At 41.5% G+C, this 19,689-nt stretch overlaps 1 protein-coding gene across 6 annotated transcripts in view; it reads left to right on the top strand.

The window, feature by feature from the left end:
• Positions 1 to 18,925, top strand: part of FAM171A1 (family with sequence similarity 171 member A1) — an 81,536-nt gene extending 62,611 nt beyond the window's left edge. For all 6 annotated transcript variants that reach the window (XM_085540648.1, XM_085540649.1, XM_085540647.1 and 3 more), the window contains exons 6-8: positions 12,697 to 12,813; positions 15,245 to 15,359; positions 16,033 to 18,925. In XM_085540648.1, the coding sequence (XP_085396774.1) occupies positions 12,697 to 12,813; positions 15,245 to 15,359; positions 16,033 to 17,731 (1,931 nt within the window). In that variant the 3' untranslated portion in view covers positions 17,732 to 18,925. The remainder of the gene's footprint in view (positions 1 to 12,696; positions 12,814 to 15,244; positions 15,360 to 16,032) is intronic.
• Positions 18,926 to 19,689: the final 764 nt, after the last annotated feature.

Raw genomic sequence — 19,689 nt, 5'->3', positions numbered from 1 at the left:
TGCAAGTTACTCGCTGATGGTCAAAACACTCTGATTTTGATTATGGAGCTTTCTCATTTACAGCCAAATTTCCATGCCCCTGCAGTGGGCCACAAAAGCTCTCTCTTAGTATTGAGGTTGTATTTCACTGTTACATATAAAGAGCTAGTTGCCCTGCTGTGTGCAGTGTATGTTATGTAGTATAGATCAATATGGGTTAATTAATAACTGCTACAGCTTGAGGCTCCTGGTCTAGACACAAGTTCATGACAAACTGACGGATCACTTGTGTTGTAGGGAGGAGAAAGCATGAGGATTACTCAAGTTTTTTGTCCAGCCACTTAACTTCACACACTCATGGAGAGGAAGGTACTGAAGACATTATCCGTAGGCTCCAGCTCAGACTTCAGCTGAAGTAAGCATCTTTCCATGCAACCAAAGACGATGAACAAAGACTTACTTAAGCCCTGATTGCACCATGCCAGTCCTAGCAGAATTTTGGCCACATCCCAACCAATTTGAATTAGAACAGACTAATTTAATAAGTAGAGCAGCTACTCTATCTTGTATGGGCTGCATTAGCACCCTAAGGGCTGTCAAACTAGCCATATGTAGCACTGACAGGGGGGTACCCAATCATTCTCTGTTCCTGTAGTGCTAGGAATCTGAAGGGAGGAGGTTGGATTGTGACTGGGATGGCCTCACACTGGAGAAATGCTTATCAGGCAAGTAAGTTGTTGTAACCCTTTTGCACTGCCAGCTCTGGGCCTTGTCAGGATAGACCCTCTAACCTTATTATTCTGATTTTTGTCTTTCATTTCAGGAGCTGTTTTTTTCAGAGCTAATTACGTTGTGGTCTGTCCTTAATAGCTTTTCAGCGGCTTAAATTTTCACACTTGTATCTGAAAGTTGAGCAAATGCCAGAGATGGAAAACCATGAATGTATTACCAGACAATAATGCAGTGCTTCTTTCTGGCGTATTTACAGTACAGTGGGCGTTTGTTCGTGCAAGCCATTGTTTTTGTTCAGAATCCATGTGGTTGTCATCATTACTGTATCAAGTATAATTTCTGCTCTAAAAAGCAGATTTTTTTTCACTTTTTAGGGAAGGGAATAGAGAAGGGACAGAAGTAATAGAAATGTGTCTGAATTCTTATAATCACATGTGTTATGCTGAACTCATGGTGCATTGACATGAATGCGGTGGTGTCTGACTGGAAGCGCAGAGGTTTTCTATAGAGTTTCTATAGAAACTATGTGTATTTTCCGTATTACAGCAGCTAAATATAATTAATAGCTTCTTAGGATGTTTGCCATAAACAATCTGAATTGTCATTCCCAGCTTCTCTCTTTGAGAAAGAGCTAGAGAGAGAAAGGCTTGAGGCTGAGGCTGTCTCCACTGGCACTGGTGAAACAGCCAGGAAAAGCAGGCTGACATCAAAATAAGACAAGCTGCTGCATTTACTTAATGCTGTTCCAAATGAGATGTTTCATTACAAAACAAACTTATTGCCTAGCAATGCCTTGTGTGCATAGAGAGAATTAAAGCAGTAGTACCTTTTTAATAATGAATGACATAAACATCAACTAATTACGCTATGGAGAAGTTTTAGGATAAATAAAGGCATCCAACCTTGTTCCTGTGTTGGAGGTACTCTGCCACTTCGCTGCAAAGCTTAGTGTTGGTAATGCCAAGCGTAGGTGCACTGATGTTGTGAAGACATACACTAAAACAGAACATCATCTTTGTGCACTGTGATACACCCCTCTCTCTCACTCATATTCCATGCAGCTCTTGAAGAGTGCATTTATTTCATCATTCACAAAGTTTTGAATGGAAGAGATGCAGATTCATTTTCATCATTAGAATTGCTCAGTGAGGCTTTTGTTTTTCATTTTCTTAATGCTGTTTTATCTCACTCAAGACCTGAAGGAGTTGAATTATTTTTTCTTTATCCATAAGCAGATAGTTGGAATTGTGACTTTGTCCCTGTACGTTTGCCTTGATGTCAGTAGGATTTAAAGCAGTGTGATTACTCTCTTTGTTCCTGAGCACAAAATTGTCATCCTGAACTTCCTTCTAGCCTTGTCCATTTGTTAGTACTGAAATGAATACCACAGATCTGAGTAGGAATGAAAGTTGGTACCTCCTGCATGTTTTCCAGCTCCCACCAGCTGGGCTGTGTAACACAGCAATTGTTCAGCTGTGTTCTCCTCTGTCACCATTTGAACGGTTCTTGTTTTATGCTAAGGTGCCTCTTTTCATGTGAAACAGTGAGCAACACTGCAAGACTCTTCGTTTTAAGTTCTCCGTTTCATGCTATGTGGCATAGAGGCATTATGTTGCCTGTAGACTAGCAGATGCATGTCTGGAGCTGTAGGAATACTTTAAAATATTAGCAAATATTGCAGAGCATGTAATACAGAAATGGCATTTATTGTTCTTCAGTGACAACGCCAATGCATCTGGTTGTTTCTTAATCCCACCAAGAATACAGGACAATATTTTCAACATTGTTTTCAATAGTGGATGCAAAGGACTCTTGGTATGAAGGGGGTTAAACCTCCATCCTTTGTCTCCACCCTCCTTAAAATGTGTTCCTTTTTGTGTACTATTGTGTAAGGGAAGTACAGAATAGTATTTCTCTGTTCCTGCTCTTCCCTGAACTCTCGGTGTACATCTTTGACATGACCTGGTTGTGTTTAAGCTTCTTCACGGAGGAGGAGGTTTTCCCCAGTGCCTGAAAAGCTTGACCATGTTTTATGTTAAGTGATTACAGAATGTGGAGAACAGTATCTTGGGGAGCTCTTGCTATAGCTTTGTAAAGAACAATACTTCATGTACTCTTGCTCTGCTTTGTCAGGAGTTTCTGCCTGCATTTAATGTCGTAACAGATGACTAAATACATTGGGAAGTCTAATATTTATGTTTTCTGGGTGACGTACTGCTTTCAGTGGTAACATTTCCATTGATTTTTGTAGAGTCAAAATTTCCTGCTTGTTCCTCAGCAAAATGAAGATATTTTCTGTGCTCTAAAGAAGTTGCGAGAATGTAAGAATATGTGTAAACCAGTACCTTTAGACTGGAATATGGTTTTGCTGCATTTCATGTAGGCAAAGAGATGCTTGCTTTTTGCTTGTAGCACTCATAGGGAAGAGGAACAGCTACAGTCAGGGAGAAAATGTGAGCATCTGTACACCTACCTGTCTATTATTTGTAAATAAGATGGCTCATAAAGGTCTCTGATTTAAATTTCCTATTGGTTGTAAAAGGAATCGTCCCAAAGAGCAGAATGACTTGCATTTTCATAACTTAGAAATGAAATGTGTTCCTTTTTGTTGTAGATTGAGTTAACTTCTCATCGCCACCACATTCACACGCTGCACAACAGACATAGGATAATTTAACAGAAATGTGTGCAGTCTGTTGCTTGGTGGGATATCTGATGCTGGGCATGAGAACACGCTCCGAACTGGGCTTAGATGGACTGCATTTGGACTACATGCAGCTGCTTATGCCATCTGTGACTTCATGAGCTCTCTTAGTGGGTTCTGCTGGTTTTGCTACATGAGAAATGTGCATAACTCCATTACTGTAATTGGCTTTTCATAGAATTACCCAGGTTGGAAAAGACCTTGAAGATCATCAAGTCCAACTGCAGCCTAACCAGTACCCTAACTCTAAAAACCCTACACTAAATCATCCCTGAGCACCACATCGAAACAGCTCTTAAACACAACCAGGGATGGCGATTCAACCACCTCCCTGGGGAGCCTATATTATTTGTTTTGTCCTGAGCCCCACCAAAAAAATGCATTATTGTATGAACACAGTGAGCGTTCCCTGCCCCAAGAAGTCAGGATTTAATACAAGCAGTATAACCAGATCCAGAACGTTTGATTCTAGATTATATTCACTGATAACAGAGATCCACTTGCAGTCTGCAAGGAAAAAAACTAAGCCTTCACAAAGTAGATATGTATATCGTTAGCTCTGTCTCAACTGTCAAGGTTTGATTATTCTTAAAAACTGAATCCACCAAGGAATACAGATTTCTAACTAACTGCTTTCAAAGAACTTTGTATCTCATGTGTTGCCATAGAAATGGCAGCTACCAAACCCTGCTTTACACCATATACGGTGCCTGCATAGTAGGTGCAGATATAATTACAGAGTAGTAGAGAGATCTCAGCAGCAAAAGGAAAAGCAGCTCTTCCCCCAGTGCTTCGCAGCATTGCTGGCTGAGGTATGTTCTCACTATCCTGGGCCTTCTGGAGAGGTGCAGCATATCAGAGGAGGCAGTTGAGTTTGTTTGTTGATGTGTACGTTGTTTTTTTAAATGGATGTTGTGTTTTTAAATGGGCAAGTGATGTGAATGGATGATTTGATCCTCTTCCCACCTCTTGTACAGTTCTGGGCTGTGTGAGAGGTGGCAAATAGGGACTGGTGGCAAAGCAGACATGGTATGGCATCTTGTGGTGATGAAGCTGACATGGAAAGAATGAGGTTGGTGCCAAAATATGGTATATGCAAATAATCAACCTCTGTGTTGTCAAGGAAATAAAACTTGAAGCAAATAGCATTGCTTCTGGGAACAGGTTTTAATAGTGGACATTGTGTCGTATAGATGGCCCTGTAGCTCCACCTATAGAAGTCAGGCAGTAGAAGGTGGGACAAGATAGACATCAAAATTCATGTAGTGGAGAACAGCAGTAGCACAAGTCAGCGATCTTGAGCTGGAGAGGAACTGAAATAGTGGCAGGAGTGCACAGAGCAGAAGGGGACATCAGAAGTGTCTCAGTGGGGCTGGAAGAAGCTGAGGAAGATGTGGGACAGCCGCCTTCTGCAGCCTGGGGATAACAAACCAAATCTCAATGTGCTTCTGCTTCCACTGACAGCCTGAGAACGTGAGTGTGGTGTGAGGCTGAGTGAAGGAAAAGGTATGTGGTGTTCTGAATTGACTCATCCTTATTTATTACTTGTTCCAGTAATTTTGTCAGTAACTGACTGAAAGTGATGAATAATGTGAGAAGGTAAGAACTAAAGGCAGTGACTTTCAGGTACAGCATTGGCCTAGGATGGCGGTCTGGTAAACATAACTAAGCTTTCCCTTTTGGAATACAATATTTAAGCAATAATTATGTATAGGAGTAATTTTACTTAATAAATCACTTCTGTTCTGGCATTCTGGAAGGAAATATGGCGGGGACCAGAACACTTCCAGCAGTTCCCTGTGCAGTGTGCCCTGCCTCCTGCACAGACACAATTAGAGTTATTAAATAATGAAAACTGCATGTTCTTTTGTTAAATACTTGACAGGTGATTTAATGGAAAAATGAGTAGAGGTTGCAAAAACTACGAAGCTTCTCAGCCATTAGTTAACAAATTGAACTGTCAGGCTTTGCAAAAATCTTCCAGATATGTTAAAAGTGTGTGTTTTCTTTACACCAAATAAAAATGGTGCTGCTAAATCAACAGCAGGACTGAGCCATGGAAGGCTTGCGTTACAAATTCTGTAGCAGCGGAAGAATAACGAAGGTATGAGCTTAGAGCAGGGACATTTATGTTTTGATGTTGCCTAGCAACTACAAAAACAAAATTGTAATATTAACTGAAATACTGAGAATTTTTAAGCTCATGTGTATTGGGGGGGGAGTGGAGGGGAGGAGAGTAGTCTCTACCGATAGTCAGGAATGAAATTTTCAGCCTGCTGCCTTGATTTTTGGCTTCTTAGAAGAAGAACAAAAGTAAAACCAAAAAAAACATCCTTTTGTAGTTAAACTTGTAATGCAGATGCAGACTAGAGGTGATCTTCTGTCAGGAAAAGAAACATGATAAGCAGCTTTCAGCCGATAGAATGAAAAGCTACAATTTATGAATGTCAGAACGTACTTCAAGGAATTGTTTTCACAAACTTGACCTTGATTAACTCCCCATAATAACATTGCCATTGGAAGTGTCTAAATCAATTACTTCTAGAAACACTGGTAGTGTGTTCTGAATACCCTTTGCAGTCCCACAGTCAGCCTGATAATAATTTGGTTCATTCCTTTGACACATACACCTCCCTTTCACTGTGAATCTTTGCTTAAGGAGGGCGTTTCTACCAGACAGCTCAGACGTCACAGAAGGGATCCATGCTGAAAGAAAACCACTTCTCATTAACAAATGTTTAAAACATCTATTAAATAGAACTGTTAAAAGCATCTGTGTTTTCTTTCTAAAAATCCTTTATCCGTGGAAGGTAATCTTGTGAATAAAAATGAATTTATATAATGGGATTATGCTTAATTTGCTCTCTGTTGGCTAATTAAATCTTCTGATTTGACAAACCTCTTGGAAGGAAATAATTTGTGCTATAAGTGGCACCGTTTTGGTTCCCTGCTTGATACCTTGTGGTGTGATTGGCTGATCCTGTCAGCAAGCTGTTTAAAAGCAACAAAATAAAAAGCTAACGGTGTTCTGTCAGTGGAAGAGCCTCCAAGCAAACGCTCACATGGAAAAGTAATTTATGGAAAAGAAACCATAGCTACCGTAAATTTAAACACTGGTGTTATTCAGATTTTATGATTGTCCTTAGGAAGAACTGCTGACTGCAGCACACTCTGTCATTTACCAGAATCGTTTTGATCATTGATAGGAAGAGTACACAATCAAAGTAAGGAGGAGTCAGCAGTAATGATCTGGAAGGCTCTGAGTCGGTCAGCTCAGTAAGTTCAATACGAAGCGAGCAACGCTGCACATTCTCCCAGAGGGCTGAGTTCTGTGCTCAGATGCCAGTGTGCAAATTCCCATTGAAGACAGCACACAGGGCTAACAGGGGCATTTGTCTCCTTTATTCTTGACTTTAATGGGAGTCACATGTGTCTCTCTAGAGCAGATGGCCTTGTGTGGCAGTTCTGCCTGCATTAAGCACAGTCTTGTGTCACCTAAGCCAGTAGGAAGTTTGCCATTTACTTGAGATGGAGCAGTGTGTGATTATCTGCGTGCACGGTCACACACATGGAAGCCAGAGGGGCGTATGTTTCCACGGATTTCACTACAGATTAATGTAAAATAATAGGGTCGAGCTTTAAATCTATGAAAGTAGTGTCTTGTTCAGAGGAATCGTGCATCTAGACTACAAAAGCAGACCCATTCGTGCTGTCAGGAGCCAGCAAGCTGTCACATTGAATAGAGTCTTTGAAGACAATAGGACATCTCTTTTCTGGGCAGCCTGGCCGTACGTGCAGTGACCTGATTGCGTAAAGAAACAGTCCAGAAGAGCTTTTCTGTAAAGGATTTTGTGCAATAGCTGCCTGCCTGGGGACTCTCCTTGCTGAAAGTACTGTCTTACAATCTTATTTAGAAGTAAGCTAAATTAAATTATGAAAAGGCATTTTTTTTTAGTGCAGTGCGTGTTAAAATGCAGATCTAATATAAAAACCTTTTGATGATAAGGTTATTCTGGATAGGAGCCTCTTGCTCCCATTGGAAAGTGGTCTGAGCCAAATACAAGAATCAGAGTTGCTGCAAAGTAATGCTTATCTCTGGCAGAACCTTTTTCTCTTCAGCCTGTCTCTGATATTTGGGAATTTTTTTCAGCCAGAAGGATATCAGCTCTATTTTATTTTTTTTTAATTTGTATTTCTATTAAAGTTCCCTCATTTTTTATATTCTCTGTAGTGCTAATGATGGTTAATGATGCTTGGAGAAGGCTCTGGGGAGACCTCATTGTGGCCTTCCAGTACTTGAAGGGAGCGTATAAACAGGAGGAGGAGACTGCTAATGAGGGTGGACAGTGGTAGGACAATGGGGAATGGTTTTAAACTGAGACAGGAGGAAGTTTGGGTTCGATATTAGGAGGAAGTTTTTCACTCAGAGGGTGGTGATGCACTGGAACAGGTTGCCCAGGGAGGCTGTGGATGCCCCATCCCTGCAGGCATTCAGGGCCAGACTGGATGTGGCTCTGGGCAGCCTGGTCTGGTGGTTGACAACCCTGCAGGTAGCAGGGGCGTTGAAACTGGTTGATGATTGTGATCCTTTTCAACCCAGGCCATTCTGTGATAAAGGGGTTATGCTATGGTGGTAGTTTTCTTGCCTTCCTTTTAAGTTAAATGTAGGAAGGAGTGCTGGCAGCTGTTCTCAAAGGTTTTTAAGAACAAATTTGTTAAATGACTACATTCATTCCAAGGTGTTAGTAACACTAAATGTTGATATACATATACGTATATATATATATTTGTGAGGGAAGAGTTAAAATCAGAAAACCTAACTTCTCTGTTCTCCCCCTACCATTGGTTTGAGCCAGCAGACAGCTCCCCTGACTTGAGTCCTGGATCAGCGTGTTGGCTACACTGAGCAGTAATAGAGGAAAAAGTGGAAGAGAAATGTAAAAATGATCTATAAGGAGGAATGTGTCTATATATAGAAATTTTCCATGGAGCACCAGACACTCTTTAAGAATTGATGGCAAGTTGGCCCAAGGCGTGCAGTGCTGACAAGCCGTGCTAAACTTGCTCTTTCTGCTCCAAAGATACATTGGTATGTTTTCTTTGGAACCACAGAATCAATCTTGAACAAAAATGATCAGTTCCATTACGTCCAGACATTTGTGTTGTTTTTTGTTTATAATCACATATTGCTTACTACTTAACAGCTGCTACAAATTGTATTTAACTGAGCAAGCAGTGGATCTAATCCGTTGTTCTGACTTGTGGGGGAAAAGGAAGTAGATAGTATGGGATGTTTGGAGAATAGTGAATTAAAATATCCTAACACTTAGCCATGCAGGGAGATAAGACCTCTCTTCCCTCCTAAATGTTTCTGCTTAGCTCTTTGGCAACTGCAGTCCTACGTGTACAGGAGAGATGATTACAGTTCTCTTTGCAAGCCAGTGGGTAGGAGAGGACAAAATGGAAGTCCGTTATTCTCTGCCTCTTAGTTTTCACTCTTGCATACCAGAAAGTACAGGAGGACACAGGACAGTTAGCTGTGCTTTTGGAGAAGGAGAATGTTGCGTTTCCTATTGCAAGGAAGAATCCAGGATACAGTAAGGAATTCATTCTTGTCACTGCAAAGCAGTGAATCGTTGCTTCCTCAAAGCAGCTTGAAATGCTACAAGCATAGCTAGTAAGTACAGTGTGATTGCCTTTGGCTTGGTAGAAGGTACAAGACTAGCCATTATGATGAGGTATTGCACGTGGAGAGTTACAGGAACACTGGTGTTTACTGATAGCTGAAAAGTGACCAGGATATTAGAAACCTGTGAAGGGTGAAATATGAGAGAGACCTGGAAATGCCCTGAGGGACCTGCAGAATACTGCAGAATACTGAAAGTCATGTCCCTGCAGTAATACTGTGTTGGCTTTCAGCTATTGAATCATACAAGGAACAGTACAACACAGCACATACAGAAACAATACAGTGTTTCAGCTGCTTCCATTCAAGTTGTTCAGCTGCTGTCGTTGTGAAGGATGGAGTTCCTCACTTTCCTCATCCTGCCACATGAGAGGATGCTCTTTTATTAGTGAACCATAGGTGAGAGATGGCAGAAGCATGAGGTGAGCATATCAGCAAACTAATGTACAAGGAAGGTATTAAGAACGGCAGATGATGAAATGGTTTACCTGTGTCCCCCAGGAGCCCACCCTTGGCATTGCCCTGGTGAAGGAAGTTGTGTCAGTGCCATTTAAAAAACACATTTCTTATGGCTGTCCTCACATACTGACCTGTAGGGGATGGTCAATAGAAACCTCGTACCTCTTGTCTGAGGGTGCCCAATGTTGGATGCCTCTCTTAGGTTTTTAAAACCTAGTTACGCACAGCAGAGGGAAGCAGCTAGTTTTCTCACAGGTGTTATAACAACCATTACATTTCCTTGAGTGTATCCAGTGGTTAACAGAAACAAGTGATCTAAGTGAGCAGAAGACAAACATGAGATCCAGCTGACCTTGTGCAGTTGACTTTGTTGTTTGTTTCCATTGCAAATACCGGGATTCTTTTTGTTTCTAAAATATGAGCAATCCGAGCTGCTGCTGCTTTGGCAGGATGGCAGCTGAGCTCTGCTCCTTGTGATAAGAGTGCAGCCTGTGATAGCTCCTTGATCGCTGCATTATGCAGGCAGGGCATTACTGAGCAAAAGACTTTTAAAGAGGCATTACAGGGATTCCATTTGTTGGAACTCTGTGTGATGTAAGGCAAGCTGGACACCAGTTCCCCCTAGTGAAGAAATCGGTAATAGCTTCTGAGGTAACTAAAAATGCACTGCAGAGTGAACCTTGCAGTGCTACATATGTATGTGTTTTGTTTGTGTGTGAATGAGAAGGGTTTAGAGACGGTAAAAGAAGTGGAGGTAGCACGGTGTGTTCATCAGCTGGGTCCTTCCTTCTTCTTTTCAGTCATCACTTTTGAATCCCTTAATGTCTGTTCTGCATAGCTGTGCCTTTGAATAGTTGGTGCCTGTTCTCTGTGTCAGGAGGAGCAGTTTCCTTAGTATCTCAGTCTGGATTATTTGCTGCACAGAATTTACAAGGGAGGGGGGAAGTGAAGTTGAATTTTAGAGGCGTTTTCTTCCCAAATGGCACTTAAGCATGAGATAGAAGTGACCCTATGGGCTGTTTTCAGCTGTGGTTCAGGGCTGTTGGTCACTTCTGTTCTTGGTAAAGACATGGCTGCATCGGGGTGTTCTGATACAATGCTTATGGATGCCATATAAGCCAGACTGTGCATACAGCTTTTGGTCTCGTGCATGACTTTCTGGATGAAGTAATGAGTCATTTCTACTGTGTACAGACTGAAAATCATACTTGAGAAACAGAAGATGGTCAGTAATTTCTTTGTCCTGCTGGCCACAGATTTGGCTTGGTTTCAAATACAGAATCACTGTGTGGCAGTGATAGTCACATAAATCTAGAAATGCTCTTAAATGCCTATTTTTCTAACAGCCTCTCACTGTATTCAGATGAGTTTGTTATTAGCCAAAGATCTTTAAAGGAGTACTTATATAGGACAAATGAGTAGCAGAGAAGAAAGAAGAGCCATTCTCACATGTACAGGGTTTGCACGGACGGTAATCCAAGAAACATGGAGGAAAATCATCAGGATCTCAGTGGTATTAAATATAATACAAATCCTCCATGTATTTGCATTCACTGCTAGATGTAGAGATGATGTACACCTAATGCTTGTGCATTATGAGTGACACCTGATGAAAAAACTCTGGAGCTCCAGGCAGGAGATTACTTAAAGGAAAGGTGATTGTGAATGTAAGATGCAGCTTGTCTTTACAGCATGTATTTGAAGCTGAGTAAGGGAAAGGCACTGCCTTCCCTTCAGACAGCAGTACAGAGCTGATTATACAGAAGTGCTGAGGCATTGGTTCCCTGCATGCAGATAAGCTGTAGTGGTAGTGGCCACCACAGCATGCAAAGAACCTCCTTATCTCAGTTGCATTAATAGCATGAGTGCAGTGATTACTGGTGATGCCAAGCCAGGACTGCAGCTTTGGGAAACGCCTCAGATCTTTCCTGCACTCACTCCTCTTTTCTTACAGCTGGGGTGACTTGTCACACAGACCCATGTGGGTAGCTTGTCTGTTACCTGCAGTCTGATTCTTCAACTCACAGCAGTGCACACTATAACAATCCTGTGTTACTTTCAAGGAGAAAAAAGATGGCAGCGATCTACAAGCCATAAGGGATGTTTAATATCATAGAACTATAGAGTGTCCAAAGTCAGAAGGGAACCACAAGGATTGAGTCCAACCCCTGACTACACACAGAACCACCCAGAACTCGAACCTAATGGCTGAGAGTGCTGTCCAAATGCTCCTTCAACTCTTGCGCTTTGGGCAGCGCCCACCACCCTGTGTAGCCTGTCCCAGTGTCCAAAGTGTTTCTTTCTCTCATTGCCCCAGGATCAGAGGTCTTAATCAATTGCAAAAAGAGATCAATGGCTGATTTTATCATAAAGTTTTTTGTAGCTCAATTATTGGAACATAATTTTACTCGACTAGTACAGGTTTTCAGTCTGGATCATTTAAGAGGTTTGTTAACTTGAACACGTCTGCTGTATTAATCATGATGTTTAATCATTTGCTAATTCTAAAAATTCTGTTGTAGTTCCTTTGAGAAACATATTTTAGATAACTCATCATCCGTTACCAAGCAAACAGTATTCTCCAATGTATACACACTTGGAATGACTAACACACCGAATCAAAGCAATGAAACCTAGTTTTACATACCCTGGAAGTGCCATGCATAAGCCTGCTTTCAGTAGAGGAAAACTGGCATTCTGGGGAGGACTTTTCTTTAGTCTTTCCATCTCTTGATCTCTGGCCAGTGCACAGAATAGAAAGGTGGTGTGCAGAACTCACGCGTGGTCTAAGAGATGTGCTGTCTCTTGGCATAGTTTTTAAATGTGCTGTTTACATATAGTCAGCTCCAGGAATGTAATTCTTCAAGGAAGTGGAATCTAATCATAATAATCTTCCATAATTCCTTTTGGAAACTTTAAATTTTATTTAATTTTAAGTGCTTCTTTCAGAAGCATCTTCTGAAAAGGCCACAAGGAGTCTTCAAGGGCCAGTGACAGAAAGCTGTGATCTCCCACTAGACAGCAATGCATGCAATTCCTAAAGCACATCCATAGGTTACTGTTTGCTTTTCCACTTGTTTGCCAAGGAATGTATGGATATATGCACAATGCCTTTCTACAACCTTTATATCTACAGGGACATGGCTGAAGAGTAGTTTGGGACTTGTGCAACAGGAAGGAAATCAGTTGACTTGGACTTACATTGCCCCTCAGCTGGGCTACTGGGTTGCAGCTATGTCACCTACGATCCCAGGTAAGATGGAATTGAATTTCATTGGTATGTCCAACGTTGCGCAATTATTTATTTATATATAACGTTTATATTTTTCAGAATGACCTCATCTGAGATGCCACAGCTTGATCAATAATGGATTATTAGAAAACAGAAATCTGAAAGTAAAGGGCTAAAATCTTTTGGGGAATGTGGGGGGCAAACGTTGTGCTCCAGTATTATTCTGATTGTGCTAATCTCAGAACCATTTCAATGGGAAACTTTTAAAAGTGTTCCTGCTTCGATGTGTTTGTCACCACTGCCTGGTAGAGCCATTGCTAGAAAACGAGGGGAGGTGTAACATCAGTGCATTGGTATCCAGCAGATAGAAAAACAGTTGATACGAAGTTTCTGTACAGAAATTCTCAAATTAATGGGTTCACCCCAAACCAACATCATCCTGAGTTAGAAGTTTACTGATGAATTGATTGTAATCTTTAATATGCTGAAGATGCCGATGTTGCCATGACGTCAGTTTTGCTTCATCTTGGTGACTACTTAATTTATACCAAGAATAAGGGTAGAAGCTGCAGAAAGTGTTATTAGCAGAGTGACGCTGGTAGATGGGTTTACTGGTTGCCATGTGCAGGACTCTTTGTGTAACACCAGAACTTCTGAACTGTGTTTTACATGTACCTCTGTGCCAGTGGAGATTATTAATGTTGCAGTTTGCTCTTCCCTTTTCCTGCCTGTGGCAGCCTTAATTTTATTAGTACTTCAGCCATGACAGATCAGAGATAACCTCAGTATAAATCAATCCAACAAAGTGCTCTTCTTCTTAGAGATTTTCTGCGTTGGGTTTTCTGGATGAAAACTGAACAGTGGAAAGGAAAATGTTCTTGTCTTGGCTGTGTGAACTAAATAAACTCTATCTAACCAACAAAACAAACTCTTTGATTTTAAAATCTGTTTGGATATTCCATGTAGTCGATTCATGCTACGTACAGGATTTGGGACTTTTGCTGTGTTATTTAAGATTATATTAAATGAAACTGCTGGAATATTCAGCTGATATACTGCAGATGAGAGGTTAGATAGCTTATCCTGATCTGCACTGCACCATCACATTGAATGTAATGGAATTTTACAAAATAACTGTACATAAAGAAAAAGGAGCTGCCCTGAGCAAATGCCACAGACTGTAAGGAAGTTACCAGTCATGAAATTTGCCCCCTAATTCTTTAGTTAGGAGGCAGCCTGTAACTCATGGCAGGAGGAGGCCTACTTTTGTCCTTGCGGTTTATCTCGTATGGCAGAATTTCTGCTCATACTGTACATTTTCTTCTTTCTGCTGGCTAGATCAGAGTTCCTAACAGTTTGTTGCAAGGAAAGCAACCTCTTCATGAAAAATTCAACTGGTTTTTCTCTTCTCCCTTTTATGTAATCTCCTGAAGCCCTGCTATCAATCAGTCATGTAAAGGTAGTAGTGGGATAGCATGTATAAATATTCAGATTTTCCAGCTGTAGTCTAGTTGATGTTCTTTGAATCAGGCTAGTGTATTTTCACTTATTTTGTCTCCTTGTTGAATCTATTTGGATTTCTTACCTGAAGAAATGGACCAAAATGAGCTTTGTGTTCCTAGCAGTGGCTCTACAGACCACTCAAGATCCACAAATGGGGTTTTAGAAACCTCGTGATCTAGAACCTTGATGCTGTTCAGTTGTGCTGTCCTTCACAATACAGGCGTGTTACTCTGTCAGCTGGTGCTGCACCTCCTTACCTGCACATGGAAATTTGGGCCTTTATTTCAAAATCGTGAGAAGGAATTGACAAACTGACAGAGTTACACGTGCAGAATTGTGAAGAGGTGCTGTCCACGCGTGTGCATTTGTATGTTAGAACATTTGCTAAGCATTATTGAATCCTGGAGTTACAACACTGGTTTGCTAGCGGCTTGCTTTTTTAAGCTACTGAAGATCCGCTTGGCTTGGCTTGATCTAAACTAAAGAGCACCAACACATCTTCCAGTGAATCCTATACTGCAATGTATGTACTTGTTAGTGCAAAGCAAAGCAAATGTTGTTGGAGAGAAGCTGTTAGCGACAGTGCTGCTATGTGCATTACAGTGCTGGAAGATGCTGTGATGACTTCTCTCCAGCAATGAAAGCTTTAGTGCACTGTGTCAGCATCAGGACCTGGAAGGCAGCATTCACTGATGCATGCTCCCATTGAAACTAACTGCTTTTCCACAGAATGATTTATTTGGACTTGCAGTCATGAAAACCAGCACACGCTTTCTCCACAACTTGCGCCCTTCTTCAGAGGTGGTCTGCTCAATGGGCACCAGGGCTATGAGCGGTGGTGTTGCTCACTTAGCATCCTGATAACCAGGGAAGATGTCCCTATCTGTTTATATTGTTCCTCTTGTTTGCAGGCTGTTGCACATCTAAGTTCTCTTTTCTGGCCTTCCAGGTCCCGTTGTAACGCACGACATTACCAGCTATCACACAATGTTTCTTTTGGCAATTTTAGGAGGGATGGCTCTCATACTTCTAGTCTTGCTGTGTCTCCTTTTATATTACTGCAGGTAAGATTTGCATCCTCGTTACTTAGGTCATGTTGGAAATTAAGCTCTTTTTGTGCTCATTGCATTCAAAGCTTATGTGTTTAAACTTTTGTACTTGGGATTAAAAAAATAAAAAAAAAAAAAGAAGAAAGAAAGCATTTCTGAAAAGGAAATAAATATTGAAATCAAATTTGATGTGTTCCTGGTTACTTGCAGTATGTGCATGCCCTGTCTCTGGTTGCATGGTAGCTAAAGGAATCTGAAAGCTGAATGTGCACATCGATACCTGTGTTCTCTAAAACTTCCTATCAAAAACAGGTATTGGTCCAAGATCTCTGTAATTATACCTGTTTTGCGCTTGGCCAACTGACCTTTTTAAATCCTGTCCTGTATTACAAAGAATGTTAAACTTTTATCAGCAAGTCAGTGTTAATGAGTGATTTTGTGTATGCCTCCTGTAGGCATTTGCTCCAATTTGTAATTGGTGTTTGAGATGTTTGCAACTGACATAAGTTGCTCTGTAGTTTTATCTTTGCTGCTAAGATAAGGTTTTAATTGGGAGGTTAAGTAATAAAAGCTCAATTCCCCCCATTGCTAATCACTGCCTAAAAGCCTCCCCTTAACACACGCGCTGTACATGTTCCTGCATACAGTAGTCCTAACTGTGTAACTCTTTTGTTACTGGCTTTTTTAGAAGAAAATGCTTAAGACCACGTCAGCACCATAAGAAACTGCAACTTCCCACAGCACTGGACACCTCTAAGAAGGATCAAGCAACCTCTATGTCCCATATAAATTTAATATTTTCACGCCGTGAGTCAGAATTTCCTGGCGGGCTCTCTGTTGCTAGCAACGGGCACACTGAAAGCTCAGGAGCAAAGGAATTAATCAGTGCTGTCCACATGGAGATGGTATCACCTAGTGGAGAAGCAGATATGCATACGCCTATGCTCAAACACTCCTTCAGTACTTCCCAGGAGTTCAGCTCCCGAGAGGAGCTGCTCTCAGACAAGGAGAAGGACAAGAGCAGGATTTCCTTGGATGACCTGACTCCCAGCGGGTCTCTGAGAAAAGACTACCACAAATCAGCTGATAGTTTTCCTTTAAAGACAAGAAAATCCACAGAAATGGCTGAAGGCTATGAGTCCCCCGGCAAAGATGAATACAGGAGAAGTTACAACGCTATGCTATCTCAGCCTTTATTTGAAAAGCAAGAGAGAGAAATTCAAGTATCTATGAACCATATTGCTACTGGAAGTAAATACAATATTCAGGAGCAAATATACCCCACACCTTCAGCTCCTGAAAAAGAGCTGCTGGACTGCAGACCTACTGAATGTATGATGTCTCGTTCAGTTGATCACCTTGAAAGACCTACATCTTTCCCTCGACCAGGTCAGTTAATCTGCTGCAATTCTGTTGACCAAGTTAATGACAGTGTTTACAGAAAAGTTTTGCCCGCGTTGGTGATCCCGGGTCATTACATGAAATTACCAGAGCACTCTTTCGTTAGCCAGCCGCTGGTTGTCCCAGCTGACCAGCCCATTGATCTAGAAAGACTTCAGGCTGAGCTTCCCAATCCTCACGCACGGCTTTTCCCACACCCCCCACAACAGTTGCAGCCCCAACAGTTAACATCACAAGCAATATCTCAACAGCATTTGCAAGATGCAGGTGCAGCTGAGTGGAGCCAACAAAACGCTCCCATGTCCGAATCTATTTCCATCCCCGCCTCACTTAATGATGCGTCCCTGGCTCAAATGAATAGCGAAGTGCAGCTTCTTACAGAAAAGGCGTTGATGGAATTAGGAGGGGGAAAGCCATTGCCTCACCCTCGAGCGTGGTTCGTTTCTCTAGATGGACGCTCAAATGCTCACGTTAGACATTCGTACATCGATCTCCAAAGAGCTGGGAGGAATGGGAGTAATGATGCCAGTTTGGACTCTGGCGTTGACATGAACGAACCAAAATCTGCACGAAAGGGAAGAGGAGATCATCTGTCCGCGCCACAGAGTCACCCACCAGTGCAAGAGCACCAGCAGAGGGAGCGGAAGGTTTCGGATAGCACAGCTTACACGCAGCTTGTGTATTTGGATGATATGGACCAAAGTGGCAGCGAGTGCGGAACAGCGGTTTGTAGCCCCGAGGACAATGCTCTGCGGTGCCTACTGGAGGGCGCCAGTAAGAGAAGTGGTGTGCAGCTCCCCAGCCTGCAGGAGGAAACGAGGACTGTGGATACCAAACCAGAGCCATTAACTAGTCCTGAGCATGGAACGCCAGGTCACGATGAGGAGGAGGATGAGGAGGATGAGGAAGATGACCAAGGTGAAGATAAGAAGAGTCCTTGGCAGAAACGAGAGGAAAGACCACTAATGACTTTCAACCTAAAGTAAGCTATTGTGAAAATCCACCATTCAGTGGAGTATAAAATTGCCAAATATTCTTTCTGTGGAAGTGCTTGATTTGTATTTTTTTTTCCTTTTTCTTTTTTTTCTTTTTTTTTATTTTTTGGTTGTGGAGAGAAAAGAGAAAAAATGAACTGTGGTGAGCAACATTGGAAAGAACTGCAACGCATTACTGTGTAAATGTTAGAGAAAGAATTAAAATCATTCCTCTGATTTGACGGCTGCCTCCGGTGAGCCAGCCGAACAAAGAGTGTGGTTGTTATTTCATATACTTGATGTCGGTCATCCAGGACGTTGAAAATACTGACAAATCGTTTTGGTTGGTTGATGACCTCAATCTCCTTAAGAATGGGAGCTGGTAAAGCTTTTGTTTTGTAGGCCAATTTTATGTCGATAATGCTACTGAAAGTATCCTAAAAACAAGAGTTTGACACACGGTGTCCAAAATTGTGCATTATCTCAACGGAAGGCTATGCATTGCTGCTTTTAGTAATATTTTGCTTATACTATGCTTTTCTTAATTTTACAAGTTGGTTGTAAACATTTTATGTCCTTTATTATAAACTACTCAGCAATTTATTTTAATGTAAAACTGCAGGAAACTTGAGTAGCATCCCTTAGCATTGAAGCCTTTTTATGAAACCAAACTGAACTTTGTGTCGACTAAGATTCCTCCAATTCTGGTCCCATTTACTCAAAGTGCCTTTTTTACAGTAACAATGAACAGTCCCTTCTTTTGCTAACTCCTTTTAATTGACCCCGTTTGGGATTTTATAAACTTCTGAACTTCTACCTTTTATTTTAAGCTGCATGCCAAGAGCCCCCCTTTTGTGCTGAGCATTTCTCATTTCAGTACAGTGTATTCTGTAGCTATCATGTATATTGTGGATTCTGTTTAGCCAGGGTAGACTTAGAAGACATTTTAAAGGGCCCAGAGTAGCCAAGAAGATAGTTTCATTGACTGTATATATTGTTAGCTTCCTCTGGAATCGTGTGAGCTGATCATGCTCATAAAATGGACTGTAGGCCGAGCAAGTGGACTGAATGTGTCTAGAAAACTTCTTGAAAAGAAAAAAAAATGTACTGTCCTAAAGTGCCAGAATTACTCTTCTGTGCTTTCTCCATACAGAGCTGCTTGGTTATCCAAAAATTATAATGGAAAATAAACTGAAAAAAAAATAATCTTTGTGGGTTTTTTCCTCTGTTTATGTTCATCACATTATCTTCTGTTATTTAATTAGCAAAAGGCTTTGGTGTCTCTTATGCTTACGTGACTTAGTAACACTTAGACTTTCTTAAGTGTTTCTAATGAGCTTCAGCCAATACTGAACCGTAGGCCTCTTTTCAGACAAGCACCACCCTCTGTTGTGATAAATACTTCACTATTGCTTCAGTGTCAGTGCAGGCTTTGGAAGTGAAATCCCGGCGCCAATGGGCTTCTGTGTAGGATCTGCTTCTCATGGGAGCAGTTTTCATCCTGAGCTTTCTGTGGGTGGCCGCATTGTCTGGGCACTGCTGACTCTGGCACGAATTGGGTTCAAAGAAGAGGAAGAGTGTGTGACTTCGACCCTCATGGAGTCCTTCGTTGACATTCGATCATGTTTCATTCCATTATTTTTACTCAGCATTACCAGCAGCCACACTTAATGCAGCGAGTTATGATGTGAACTCTAAGGTGATAAGAGAAAGTATTCTATAGTTCCTGTTTAATTTTTAATAATAAGCCTTGACTCTTCTTTTTTTCTGTAGATGTCGAAGCCAGTGTTGTAATTTCCGTCCTAATGAATGCATTAATCTGGGAGTCTGGGCTCAGCCCGAGAGCTGAATCCAGATCTCCTGAGTCCCAGTCCAGCACTCCTCTCCATCCACAAAACTAAATCCCCTCTCTTCTGTTTTGGTTCATGTTGCACAGTGGTGTGTCTGTCTGTCTGGAGGAAACATAAAGT

Source organism: Coturnix japonica, chromosome 2 (genome assembly GCF_054131305.1).
Source record: "Coturnix japonica strain WE chromosome 2, WE-NBRP24, whole genome shotgun sequence".
NCBI lineage: Eukaryota > Metazoa > Chordata > Aves > Galliformes > Phasianidae > Coturnix > Coturnix japonica.
This window is presented reverse-complemented; position numbering and strand designations above follow the sequence as displayed.